This window comes from Tachysurus fulvidraco, chromosome 24, assembly GCF_022655615.1.
Source record: "Tachysurus fulvidraco isolate hzauxx_2018 chromosome 24, HZAU_PFXX_2.0, whole genome shotgun sequence".
NCBI lineage: Eukaryota > Metazoa > Chordata > Actinopteri > Siluriformes > Bagridae > Tachysurus > Tachysurus fulvidraco.
Window position 1 is genome coordinate 9,757,086 of NC_062541.1, and position 13,458 is coordinate 9,770,543.

The 13,458-nt window shown below is 39.1% G+C and overlaps 2 protein-coding genes across 3 annotated transcripts in view; both read right to left on the reverse strand.

Annotated features, from left to right (window-relative positions):
• On the reverse strand, positions 1-1,665 carry ndufs5 (NADH:ubiquinone oxidoreductase subunit S5). The gene is made up of 3 exons (XM_027175670.2): positions 1,590-1,665; positions 808-1,027; positions 1-232 (listed from the first exon to the last, which is right to left on the reverse strand). The coding sequence occupies exons 2-3, from the start codon at positions 1,021-1,023 to the stop codon at positions 128-130; spliced, it is 321 nt and encodes a 106-aa protein (XP_027031471.1). The 5' UTR covers positions 1,024-1,027; positions 1,590-1,665; the 3' UTR covers positions 1-127.
• Positions 1,666-2,784: 1,119 nt separating this feature from the next.
• Positions 2,785-13,458, reverse strand: part of rnf19b (ring finger protein 19B) — a 19,480-nt gene continuing 8,806 nt past the window's right edge. The window contains exons 2-10 of one of the 2 annotated variants that reach the window (XM_047807966.1): positions 11,591-12,804; positions 8,934-9,109; positions 8,271-8,415; positions 7,977-8,139; positions 7,052-7,166; positions 6,426-6,566; positions 6,128-6,317; positions 5,875-6,009; positions 2,785-4,962 (exon numbers count right to left, since the gene is read on the reverse strand). In XM_047807966.1, the coding sequence (XP_047663922.1) occupies positions 4,563-4,962; positions 5,875-6,009; positions 6,128-6,317; positions 6,426-6,566; positions 7,052-7,166; positions 7,977-8,139; positions 8,271-8,415; positions 8,934-9,109; positions 11,591-12,177 (2,052 nt within the window). In that variant the 5' untranslated portion in view covers positions 12,178-12,804 and the 3' untranslated portion in view covers positions 2,785-4,562. Of the gene's footprint in view, positions 4,963-5,874; positions 6,010-6,127; positions 6,318-6,425; positions 6,567-7,051; positions 7,167-7,976; positions 8,140-8,270; positions 8,416-8,909; positions 9,110-11,590; positions 12,805-13,458 lie in introns of both variants that reach the window. The other variant, XM_027175627.2, reaches the window with a different exon arrangement.

Below are 13,458 nucleotides of genomic sequence, written 5' to 3' on the forward strand. Positions count from 1 at the left end.
TGATGAATAGTATTTATTATTAAATTCTGAGTAGAACAACGGTTGTTAGAATAATTATAATACACGAGTGAGTCGGCACACTCTAGCAGTGTGCCAGGCAAAGAGCCGAGAGCTCAGGGTTTGAGGTTCAGGGCCGAGGTTCTTCTTTGCCCGTGTGATGTGCAGGAGGTGTGTAGGAGCCTTCTTTAATCAGCTTGTCCCTCTGCTTCTGGATCTCCTGCAAGCGCTGGTGCTGGGTGAAAACACAGGAATGTCAGGAATGCAGGCAAAAGTTTAAAAAAATTTCCATTCAGAAGAAAACGTGGGGTGAAATAATACATTTAAGGAAAATCTATTGTCATGTACTGAACTCTTCACTAGATAATTAGGCCTTGTCCCTAGCCACCTCAGCATGGAGAAAGCTTGCCACATTTCCCTGCACTGAGAAAAACTGCTGAAAGTCACTGATAAAAGAAGCCTCGGGGGAGTTTAATCGTCAGAGGTTTAAAAAGTGTGATTATACACTGAAAATTCAACAGTACAACCTAGCAGTGTAAAAACACATTTAGCAAGGTCACTTTCACTGAGGTTATGAGCTACCAATGTGCAAATACAAAGGCACTTCTATGACAGTCATTAACACGCAACACAAGCTGTTTCCTTTGAAAACACAGCGTTAGATGTTTATTCTTTATACGATTTATTATGATCTTTCTTAGTGCACTCAGATGTGTTGAAATTGTTCTTTGTAAATGCACCTGTGCTACAAATGAAGCATTTAGAGATAAGGATTTGTGAAAAACAACAACATTGTTTTAATGTACTAACCGTCTTTTGCCGATGCATGCACTCATAGAAATCTTCAAACTCGAGTTTGCATTCTTTCTTAGCACGGGTGTGACCGATGCCATGGCCACACTCGATCCACTCCTTCTCAAAGGCATGGCAGCGTGCGGCTCTCTTGTAAGGCTGCTCTCCGCTCTGGGCCAGGATCCAGTGGTCCAAATTTATTCCCAGCCTAGACTGAAGGTCAACGAACGGCATGGTTCTACAACATAAAAATGTGTAATGAGTTTAAATACACAAACATGAAATCAAGCACTACATATCTGTATCAAATGATCTCAAGATTTGTTTTAGAATAAAAATGTGGATATATGCAATGCCATGGACTACAGAATGACAATATCCACCTGAAGTGAAATTTAGCCCTTGCTTCATCTCTACCTAAAGTGTGTGATGCAGCAGCGCTTTAGTGCTCTGTTGAGACCAGCTGTCACCTCCTCATCTGTTTTTATAAGCTTTAACTTGTCATAATGACACACTGTCGTGTACATTAGCAATAAATATAATAAACAAATACTCCATTAATCAATTAATCAAGGGCTTATTAGCTACAAAACGCATTCCCTGACTAATATATACACATTAGCATATAGCTAACTAGCACTTAGCAATGCTAACGTACACAACATTTGACCTAAACATTCACAGCACACCGCATGTTTATACAATAACGTGCCGCCATGGAAGCTTTCTGTTCCACAGTTAATATAATGGCGATCTATAAAGCGGCTGGTTTTATATTTTAAAATAAGAAAAATAGTCACCGTGTTCTTAGGGATCACTTTAACCTTTTCCAAACCCACCACAGTTCACTGACGGCTTACCGTAAATCAGTTCCGGAGATGCATTATTTGCGACATTGCTGCAAAGCTGGTCAAGACGTTGCCACGCCAGCGCTAACGGAAGATGGCGCTGTGGGAAAATTTAATTTAATTTAATTTATTCCGTTCTATTCTATTCTATTCTATTCTATTCTATTCTATTCTATTCTATTCTATTCTATTCTTTTTTATTTTATTTTATTTCATTCTATTTTGGGTTTTTTTTAAATTTAATTAAATTAAATTAAATTAAATTAAATTAAATTTAATTTAATTTTGTTTTGTTTTATTATTTTTTTATTTAGTATATAATGTTACTTTTGATGTTAGATTGCATTACATTATGATGTCTAAGTGACAGACTCATAGGACTCCTCTCCCCTGGGTAATAATTGCAACATAGGTAGCAGGAGATCAAGACCTACAGTAGATCGATCATGATACGGTGTCCATTAGAGTAGACTTTTAGCCAAGGATGCATGGTGCACTGCTGTGTAGGATTCCACTACAATCATCGAAACATGAAGTGCCCTATTGATGCACTTTTAGCAAAGAAAATAACATGAAGTTCTTTGTAGGTGCTCCTAATTGTATGAAAATGCCCTCTAGGGTACCTCTATAGTAGGAACAGTCGTTAGGCATAACATAATATTTTTTTTTTCCTATATGCATGTAGGAGGTGACCTTTTTATTAATCCATCCATCCTCACCACTGTCCCGATGAGAGCCGGCAACCTCCCAGTCTGGGATTTGTCATGATGTGGGACATTAAAATGAAAGTTGAGCAGGTTTATTTTGTTATTGGGTAGTGTTTGGGTTATGTTTGTCTGTAAACAGTGACTAAGTATGCACATATACACAATATTATGCTACATAGAGGCAGAATATGTATTTATTGCACAATATTATCAGTCTATATTTGGGAAATCTAAGACATCCTGGAAATTTCAGCTTTGGTTTCATGGTCACTGAACTCCTTACTCTTACTGTTCTAACTTCTCTAATACCTCGAACATGGTTAATCAAAAAGTTAGCCAACTTAATTTGAACTATTTTCATTTTAAGCCGGAGCTTACTGTCACACTACTCCGAGAAAATCTGCAGGAAATCTTGAGAGTGTAAGCAAAAAAAGACAAAATTGTTGCAACACAATTTTTTATTCTCAGTTAAATCCCCTTGCCATGTTTTGAGGCATGAACAGTGCAAGAAAGACATGTTTTTAATACCGTTTTCATAACAGTATTAATTAGGTTGTATTTACTGTTTAATCAAAGGGTTTTCTCTAGGTTCAGCACATTACCACACTATAGCATAAATGCTGTCTCAACTGGATCATATTTCCAGGACTGCTATTGTAAGAAAGACCCCAATTTATTACATAATAATAACATTCATCAGTTTAGAATTTAAGTTTTTATAATTAAAGACCAATAAGAAGCAAAAATGCAGCATATGAAAAAAGTATAATATTCAAATACATTCCACAATAATAAACAAACAGTATACAATCAAACAGTTTGTCATTAAAAGAAATTAAATCAGATGGATCCTACTTATACAGATAAGACTAGCTTTCAGGGCAATGACAAATACTGGTATAAAGTGCAAGAAGCTGATGATTTGTTTAAATTTATTATTCAGATACGCTCAAGTCCAAACACGTTGCAAGGAGTCCATGATAATACAAGGCTTTATTACCAAAAAAAGTGCATCTGGTGGTCTGTCTGACTGCAGATGCTTTAAATCTTTGCTATTTAATACAAACTCACAAATCACTCACACGCACACATAGTGTTGTCAGTGGGAAAGGGACTGAAAGCATGATGGAGAGTTTGTCTCAAAGGCTGGCAGACAATGATTAAGCTGGAACTGTCTGCTTAAGAAGTGATTAGTTCTTACTTAAACCACAGCGCTGTTAGATTTGTACATCAGATTGGTTAGAATTCGTTCTTATTGGAAAACATATTATACTTGCAGCCACTCCACATCAACAGATTTAAAAAGAACATATAATTGTTGATAAGTGTGAAGTGTCCTAGCAATTTTGGGGGGGGGGAAAGTCCCTGGTGTTCAAATTTAGAGACGTTTTCCCCCACAGAACACAGGAAAGTCTTCAAAATTATAAATGGATAAAATGTATGTTGTTCTTTAATAAACATAAATACAAATTGTAATTGCTGGCAAATTGCTGTGGTATAAGAGGAATAGAACACCTCAGGAAATACTTAGGAAAATTATCATGACCAGATTCCCTGTCATTGCTTATTCCCCATGATGATGGTGTTTTTTCTTTCTTTCTTACGCATCAGTGCCTCTCTTCCAGCACTGAACTTCCTTCTCTGTGCAAGTGAGACTCACGTGCGAGTCCGTATACATCTTATCACTGTGCAAACTTGGTCAGTGCAACTACTACATACTATACTTGTATCCTTGTATACATGTGTGGGTCATGCATACATACACATGCATACAGCAAATGATACAATTTCCAGGTTGCTTTGTTATAAATAAAAATAACTGACATACACACACTCCCAACATACATAAAAATTACAGTCCATATATAGACCCTTTTCAGAGTCCTTCACAAATTGTAAATTTGTGCTTGATACTATTTTAAGTATTACTTGTCTGGCATTATTTTTCTTTAGTCGTTCCTGACAGGAATTCTTGCCGTAATGATTTCTATTGACTTATTTTTGCTTTGATAGCCAAGGCATTTTTTGCACTAGTTAGTGAATGAATGATTAACAGTATGAATCATAGAGGTAGAGCCCTGTCAGTAATTTAAATGAGACGGACAGAACAACAGACAGACCCTATGCCACAAAAATTCCCCAGAGAGCATGTAATTTGTTTTACTTGTTATATTAAAAAAAAAATACAAAAAAAAACAGTCAAAGCTCTCTGGTCCTTTCAGACAGAAAGGATGATGTTATCTGGGCAGTGCAGGCCGTCTGTGGAGTTCTGGGCTCGGCAGGTGGGCTGAGGTGGAGGGTTTGGAGAGTCGCAGTCCTCTGATGTGAGCTCGGCGATGTCGTCTGACTGCGTATCTGATGTCTCCAGATCGCTCCGGATGCTCTCGGGCTGAGCCAGCGTCACGTCACCGAGCCCCTCTCTGAGCGAGCCTCCTGATGAAAGCCCCAGAGACGAGCGGGATAAAACCCGCCCTCGATGAGAGCTGCAGTCTTGAGGCTCTTCCGCCGAGGCAGCAGCCATGGCACAGGCACGGGGAGCCAGATCCTCCTCACTGGTTAAACACAGATGGCTGGGTTTGGTTTCAATGTCCACCTGAATCTCCAGGTTTGTGCCTTCTCTGTAAACACAAATCTAGTATAAGTGACACAAATCAAAATGGTCTTCGACAGTTACAAGTTTTATTGAGCTCAGTTTCTTCAAATGCAGCGTCTATATATGCCGAGAGCAAAAGTTACAGTCTACTGTAGTATTGCTGACAGAAGGATCAAAAACAACTGCTTCAAAAATCGATCTATAAAAATAGAGCTGTTAAATATAAGGCACGAGTCTATCCTTCAGCGAGACAACAACATAAACAAGATGATGTCAAATTAAAAATAGACTACGATTTGTCATGATTTGGCTGATCTTTAGGGAGGTCGATCCTTCCCCTCCTAGCCCACAATGTTTTTTGAAGGAAAAGTTAAACGTAAACAAGACTAAGCACACGTTGTTCCAACAAAGCACAAATTACATAAAATGTTTGCTTTGCACAAATTTAGTGGGTTTGGTTTCTTTTTTTTTTTAGTTTGTACGAACATTCCTGTTTGCCATGTACCCAAAAAGAACCCAAAACAACAACAACAACAACAAAGATTCTATCGAAGAGAGTGTGTGAGACAATGCACCGATTAACTGTAATAGTTTTATAATCGAGTAATTAATAGAGACTAGATTTTAGCCTTTACATAGAATATAACCAACCATCACCGCACAAAGGATATCTGTAATCTTGTGGGCAAATATAAATGCAATAAATCTAAATCATATTTACTTATATAATAATATTTACATTACATTGAGAAAGAGAGATACCAACAAACAAAATCAAAATGTGAACACTGTATTATCCCTGCTTACTGAAAATCTTTGCTCCATGTTTCATCAGTAGATATGTTAAATTTTATCAGGCTCTTGCCATGACAGCACATTAAAATCAAACCCAGACAATGTAGCAGCAGACTGATGAGCAGCAATGAATCACACATACCTATCGGGTATCGTGTATGAGGAGGTAATGGATCCCGCCATGCCTCGAGTGCTTGCGCAGTCACTGGCTGCTCCCAAGCTTCCAGTCTCTCTGTGTCCTCCTTCCTTTCCAATCTCAGTCCCCTGAACCTCCAGCCTGAAACATCGACATAGTTAAATTAGTGTAAAACTGACCTAAAAGTTATTAGGGCTCGTCTTGTCAACATTTGAATCGAATGCGCTATATTAGGTTAACAAAAAAGACTCTGGCACACCTGCTGTATTTTCCTGTCCGCGCTCCAAGAGCTCCTCCAGCTAGTGTGTTGAAGTGGGGCGTGTCGACGAGACCCCCGGGGGCCACAGACAGGCCTTCACTAGGCGAGGTGGTGCTAAGGCCACTGGCTGCTCCCTCTAGGCTGCTCTCACCGAGGCTGGGAGACTTCAGCGCTCTCCATGCGTCTGCAACTAGACCAGCAAAGATGTGTGTTAGGCATTACAAAACTAAAAACATTGTTTGTAAATAAAATAAGCAAGATATTATTATTATCGACAATTATTAACAAAAGCCATTACCTGTAATGGGTCCGTCGTCTTCATCGAAGTCAATCCTGACTCCTCGTCCCTTCCCTCTGCTGACACCACAGCCACCACCGCGACACAGAGATATTGGCACCACACCATACACGTATGCCAGCATGATCGGAACGCCAATTCCTAAGAGCAGAAAAGGGACTCATCACTCATCACGTCTTTGCTAATCGGTGTGGAAATAGTTCTTAAGAACAAGCTTAAAAAACATCAATCATTTGTTTAAAGCTCTATCAACATTTACTATACTACAGTTTGTTCCACTCCACTAATTAGATTTGACAAGCAGCATGAAGAGTGCTGATATGATCTATAACCGTTTTACTGTAAGTATCACTCCACTGGTCTGTGTTTGCCACATAACATTCTACTTCCTACTTCAAAATGTTTATTACAGTAGTGCTAGTGAGACCAGTGGACATGGCAAACAATACTTTTTTTACATGATTTTATTTTAAAGTATGAAAGCACATCAGAGGAAGATTGAAGAAAAAGGAAGAAGGGAAAGCAGTGTCATGGCTCTGTCCGTGTTCAGTAATAACCGCAGACTTGTGCTTGTTGCTTAATGACTGAATGTACTTCTTCATTCCATTATTTCCATGAAAACTTACCAACACTGACAGCAGCAATAACCGGGGCAGTGATGATTGACAAGGCTACACCACCAGTAATGGCCAGGTTTCTTCTGTGCTGGGAGTTCTTCTTCCCCTCATAATGAGCATATATCTGTTCCAGAAAAGTAAAAAAAAAAATCATCATGACAGTGCACATTCAGTGCAGTGTTACAGGAGGTATCAAAACATGAAGACAAGACTTCCTTTGCATACTGTAGCACTACCAACTGCGTTTAAGGGAATTCAATTTCAGGAAGTGGAGATATTACAATAATGAATGTGTATTTTGCTTAAAGCTATTCATGTTTATTTAGGATAGCGCTGACACGTCTGTGAGTGTGGGACGCTTCAGAGTTTTTTGGTAAATTCAGGGGAAGTGAGACTGTGATTATTGGTGTGCTGTGCTCGTCATTTTGGGGAAAAAGTCCAGGGATTTTTTTCTGTTGTCAGAGACGAAACAACGAAGATTCCCGTAAATGCAGTAAAGAGAAAAAGCTTGTAATGTGTCTAACTATAGGCTTAATGGTCATAAATTTGTTATATAGCAACTTCATTAAATAAATTTAAGACAAATCCTCTATTATTCATTATATCTCACATTTTGAAGGATTTTTTTAAGCAGAGAAACATAGCCTTGTTATAAAGTTTCAGTAATGTTGGCTGATGTCCCCAAAGCCTGTACGACACAGTCAAAGGACTGAAAGGATCATTTGATATGCTTGAAAATAAAAAACAATAAAGCCATAAAAACCCCACTGTGAACAAACAAGGAAGTGTTCAGTCATATCAGTGCCAAGAAATAATTTATTATTCAAATTTATTTCCTCATGATGTCTCTGGTATTAGCAAATTCCCAGAACTCCACAATGAAGGGAGTTATTCATGGCTCTAGCATGACAGCACAAGCAGATCAGTGTCTCACCTTCCTTCCTACGTAAACCGGGATGCCGATGACCATGGCAGGCACCGCAATGCCAGCGATCAGCGTGATGCCAACCGGAGCACCGATCAGAGTGCCAAGCTGCCACAGAATCTTCTTCTTTCGACTCCATGGCTTTTTTCCCCAGAAGGTACAACCTGATGGACTGAAAAAGAAAAAACAAAAATCAGCATGGATTGAAACTGTATGTTGGTCAAGAGGGATCAGAGAAAACACAATGCAGTTTATGGATGTTTATGAGAAACTACTGAACATTTCTCTGAGATGATGTGATACCTGAGGTAGTGCAGGTCAGAGATTTCCTTCATACACAGCCAGCAGAACTCGCAGCCACACACAGCGCAGGTCATGTGATTACAGCTTCCGTCATTCATCTTGATGATGTAGGCACCACATCGGGGACAGGGCTTGATGTCATCAGCTGAATTGGGATTAACAGAGTTAGGTTTAATGTAAGCAGACACACAAAGAAGCTCCTGTAACAAAGTAGGCTGAGGAAGCTTTTTCCAAATGTCTGCCAGTGCAGGTTTAAACACAATCAACAGGGGTATCAGTTTTATCACACTTTTCCTCAGTGTGTTGTGAACTTACAGCCTTAGTTACAAAAAAAATAAATTTAAAAGGTTACATTTAAATCACAGGGTGAAATAAATAAATAAATAAATAAATATATATATATATATTTTTTTACAGTAAAAACAAAGGAATCATTTAATAAAGAGTATAATATTGAGTATATTATTTTATACACTAACCTGCAAAATAAAGTACGCTAATAGAGTTTCATGGAATTGGCAATATCGAATTTTAAATGCTGATGAGATGAATAGCTTGGAGTGATCTATATACGGTCAAGAAACCTATCAGATGTACAAAAGCTGAGACTAAAAGATGAGTTAGAGGAGATGGACTCACTAGGCCCTTGTTCAGTTACGTAACTGGGTGAATGATTGCTGTGTGTTCTCAGAGAAAGTGCCCTTTGCTGCCGGGCCGAGTCACACGTCTGGTTCGGATGCCAGGCCTGCTTGCAGTGGTAGCAGAACTCGGCTCCACAGCCTTCTCTGCGACATACAAGCCTGGGGCAGCTGGCACAGCCTGACGCAATGACGGCAAACCTGGCAGAAGAGACGAGAGCAGAGAGTTTAGAAATAAAAAAAGCAATGCACAGCATGTATGGCATGTTTATATGTACGTGTTTTCAGTTGGCTCTAGTTCTGAAGAATGTTAAAGAAAAAGACAAAAGGGAAAGAGAAAGAAATAGAAAGAGGGAGGAGGAAAAATGAAAAGGAGAGATAAAGACAGAGAAACCGGGCACAACAGTGTGTGTGTGTGTGTGTGTGTGTGTGTGTGTGTGTGTGTGTGTGTGTGTGTGTGTGTGTGTGTGTGTGTGTGTGTGTGTGCAATGCATTTAAATGGGAGAATTTTATACTTTAAACTTATTTATTTATTTATCCTCACTGTAAACACAGTTTAATGAATGTTATTTGATGTACAAAATAATAATAATAATAATAATAATAATAATAATAATAATAATAATAATAATAACAATAACAACAACAACAACAATAATAATAATAATAATAAAAAGAAGTACTCTAATAACTGAATAACATGCAGAGAGAATTTGAGGATTTAATCAAAAAAGCCACACTAATGTATTTTATTTCTTCTTGTAATATCAACAAACCTGAAGAACTACTCTCTTGGCTGACAAGTTGTTACATGCTCCAAAAATACCCTGTGATTATGCCATTAAGTATTTTCCTGTAAAAGTATTCCATGGAAACCCTACCTATAACAAACTAGTCTGATCAAGCACTATTCACAACAACAATAATTTAGAAAAGGATTATATTCACAAACCAGGATTTACTTGCTCAATCAGGAAAGTAGAGAAAGCAAATATCTCACTTTATAATTCATAGAAACTTGCAATATAGAAACACACACATGGTCCAGTAAGGAGGTAATGACCGCTTTAATTAAATCCCATCCTGCGTTACCCCTAGCAACGCTGGCTCTGAACTGCATCCCAGTCACCATGGCAACTGACAGTGAAATGGAAAGAGAAGCCTCAGATTGGGAAAGAATGTTTCAAGATGACAATCATACACCAGCTACAGTTTGACCAAGAGTAACCTTGCAAGCGGCATGGAAACTAAACATTACATGCTACTGAAATGCTTTTCTCTTTCCCTCAAAATAATAATAAAAAAAACCCTTTCTGAAAACTCCGGTCTGTAGGCTGGAGAAGGAGTGGTGCTGACTCAAAAGACAGACACAGGCATGTCCCTGATATGTAGGTCACCAACCCACTACTGAGATTGACAAATCTCTCAAATGCCACCATGTCATGCACAGTAAACATATACTCTCCAAATGACACATCTGCTGAATTACGTTTCCCACTCACACATGACTCTCTGTCTCTGTGTCTGTCTCTGTCTGTCTCTATCTGTCTGTGTGTCTCTGTCTGTGTGTCTCTGTCTGTGCGTCTCTGTCTGTGCGTCTCTGTCTGTGTGTCTACCTGTCTCTCTTTGTCTGTGTGTCTCTGTCTGTCTGTGTGTCTCTGTCTGTCTGTGTGTCTCTGTCTGTCTGTGTGTCTCTGTCTGTCTGTGTGTCTCTGTCTGTCTGTGTGTCTCTGTCTGTCTGTGTGTCTCTGTGTCTCTCTGTCTGTGTGTCTCTGTCTCTCTGTCTGTCTCTCTCTCCCCCTCCCTATCTCCATCTGACCTTTTATAGCACCTCCTACACTTTACACAAAAGTCAAAAAGCAGGGATATTCACAGTGTCAAACATTTACAAACCCAAATAATTTACAAACCAAACCAAACACAAAAGTTTCCGAAAGCAATGATAGCGTTTAAATCCTAAACTCAACTGCTAACAAGCAATGAGTTCTGGTAGGATATGAGAACATTTGATCTGGTTATGGTTAATAACACTCATTTCATTCTTTCATTTTCTGTTATTAAAGCTATTGATGTCATCAACTCTCAGGAACTAGAAAATCCAGACATTTATGACTCACTTCTATAACTACAACGGACTTCTTCTTCTTCTTCTTCTTCTTCTTCTTCTTCTTCTTCTTATTATTATTATTATTATTATTATTATTATTATTATTATTATTATATTTTCAATGTCTATGCTGTTTTAATGTTTTAGCACTGTTCAGTCAAACCTTTGGGATTTAATTCTTGTTTAAAATCATAACTAAAATGAAAATAAATATGATGGTATCCTAAGTCTGTAACCTAGAAAACCATTGTCAATGTATTCATTGATAGAGACTTAAAAGCACTGTTGTACGCCACTCTGGATTAGAGTGTCTTCTAAATGTCGTAAATGTAAATGTCAATAGGATTTATATGACTAATACATGTGTATATACAATACATTAATATTCTTGTTTTGGCTAAAATGAGTTCATGTTATTTAAATACCTCTGAATACATGCGAGATGTGTAATTGGCATTTGTCAGATATAATAACATAATAAGGTTGGGTTATTAAGATGTCACTTGGGTTTCTGTTTAGCAAAGAACATAACACGTGGGGTCTTAGAAAGTGCTCGATATGACTTTCGGTCTTACCCGCAGTCTGGAGCTGGACACCAGCGGCAGTCGGGGTCTGAGGCGAGGCACCGCCTTAGCAGAAACTCCTCATACTTTTCAAGCAGGGCAGCGTCATCCAGGATGAGAGCCACCTGCCTGGGTGCCAACCTCTCAGCACACTCGGGACAGCTGAGCTGCACACGGCTCTCTGTGATCTCAATGCGCAGGTACTGGCGCAGGCAGCAAAGGCAAGAACGATGACTGCAGCCCTGAAGCTCTGCCAGCTGATCCCGTGGCTGGCGCACCAGACATAGTGGGCACTCATGGAGCTCCTGACCTCCCAGAGAGGCCTCGCTGGAGGATAAAGGCTCGGCAGAGTCGGCAGTAAGAGGGTCCGGGGTGACAGCGGTAGGAGTGGGTGGCTGAAGAAGCTGCTGTTGCTGCTGGCTGTGTTGCTGAGCTAAAGGTGTCCCCGAATTAGTTTTGCTCCTCCTGGAACCACGTTTGCTATGAAAGAGGTTGGCAAAAGATATCCTGCCTTGTTTTTTTCCGGGACCACGACATTTAGGATTGGGAATGCCACTAACAGATGAATGGGGTGATTCAGAGTCTTTTTCTGATCCCATTGCCCAGAAACGATCTGATTTTCTTTAGATTCTCTCCTAATAAGTATCTACTGACCTTGAACCAAAAGTATTTTTTGGTTCAAAACTCTGCTTTTAGTGTCAGGCTTGAGTACTTCAGTGAATGAGTACTTCAGATGCTAAAAAAAAAACCCCAAAATTGTATTGTCCCAAATCAGATTTTCTGATATCCTGTTACTGATACTAGTCAAAGATTCCCGTCACAAAGTCACACCTTTGTTCCGTGCTTCTCATAAAACAAAAGAAACAGAGACTACGCTCACTGAACAATGTTGAGGCAATGGAAAGAGAAACTAAAAAAAAAATTCCCCTGGCATCTGACGGGTTTGTTCTTGTAACACTCGAGCAGGCTGAATAGCAAACAATCAAGTAAACATGTATAATTTCCAATACTAGTGACTCCAAAATGTACTCATGGAGAAAAGAAATGGGCTTTTGAGTTTAAAAAAAACCCATAAATGTCAGCTCCTTAAACAATACAAAATGTAATCTACACTAAAGAATAGGTCCTCCGGCTCAGATCGTCCTCAGCTTAATGTCCTCTGATGCTTTGGTTCAATCGCACGACTGTACCGAGCTGCTCGTCTCGCTCCTTCTCACTTGGCCTGTCTGTAAGAAAGAGAAATGCACAGGAAGTTAGCATGAACAGCCGTGTGCCTGCATAAAGGAGCATGCTATGTACCCACCTCCTACACACACACACACACACACACACACATACACACACACACCTCGTCTCAGACTGGCTGTTTCAATTTCACTGTTAACTCTTCCCTGTCAGCAGGAGTGAGAGCACCACATGTAGTATTGTTTGTCTTAATGACAAGCTAAAAAACTAAGGTATATTTTCAAACACTAAGCGGGTCTCAATTTATATAACAATATCATCTTCTTCATTACGTGTGAGGTTACACAAAAACAACCTACAACAGACAACAAAGACATCTGAGACATTTGAGAAGACACAAAGATCCCACAGTGTTTTATTTCTCAATACCGCAGCCACTTGCCAATAGCGATCATTTCTAAGGTGTTTATGGATGACAAACAGCACTTTCAACCATAAATAGTTACATTTAATGAAGTGAAACATCTCCCACACATCTTATCACTTTATAACAGCTATAAAAAGTGTCTACCTCACCAACCTCTATTCATGTTTCTGTAGTTATCTACCATTTCTAAGACAAAAAAAAAAAACCCCAAACAAACCACAGCTTGTTACCAAGAAACCTGGGAGGAAAACTTATACCATTACAAAGC

Bases quoted from the DNA above. Each gene is read 5' to 3' on its own strand.
- ndufs5 (XM_027175670.2), bottom strand. From the start codon at position 1,023: ATGCCGTTCGTTGACCTTCAGTCTAGGCTGGGAATAAATTTGGACCAC. The intron at 233-807 runs GTTAGTACATTA...GTTTTCACCCAG, and splicing joins GCATGCATCGGCAAAAGACG to CACCAGCGCTTGCAGGAGAT.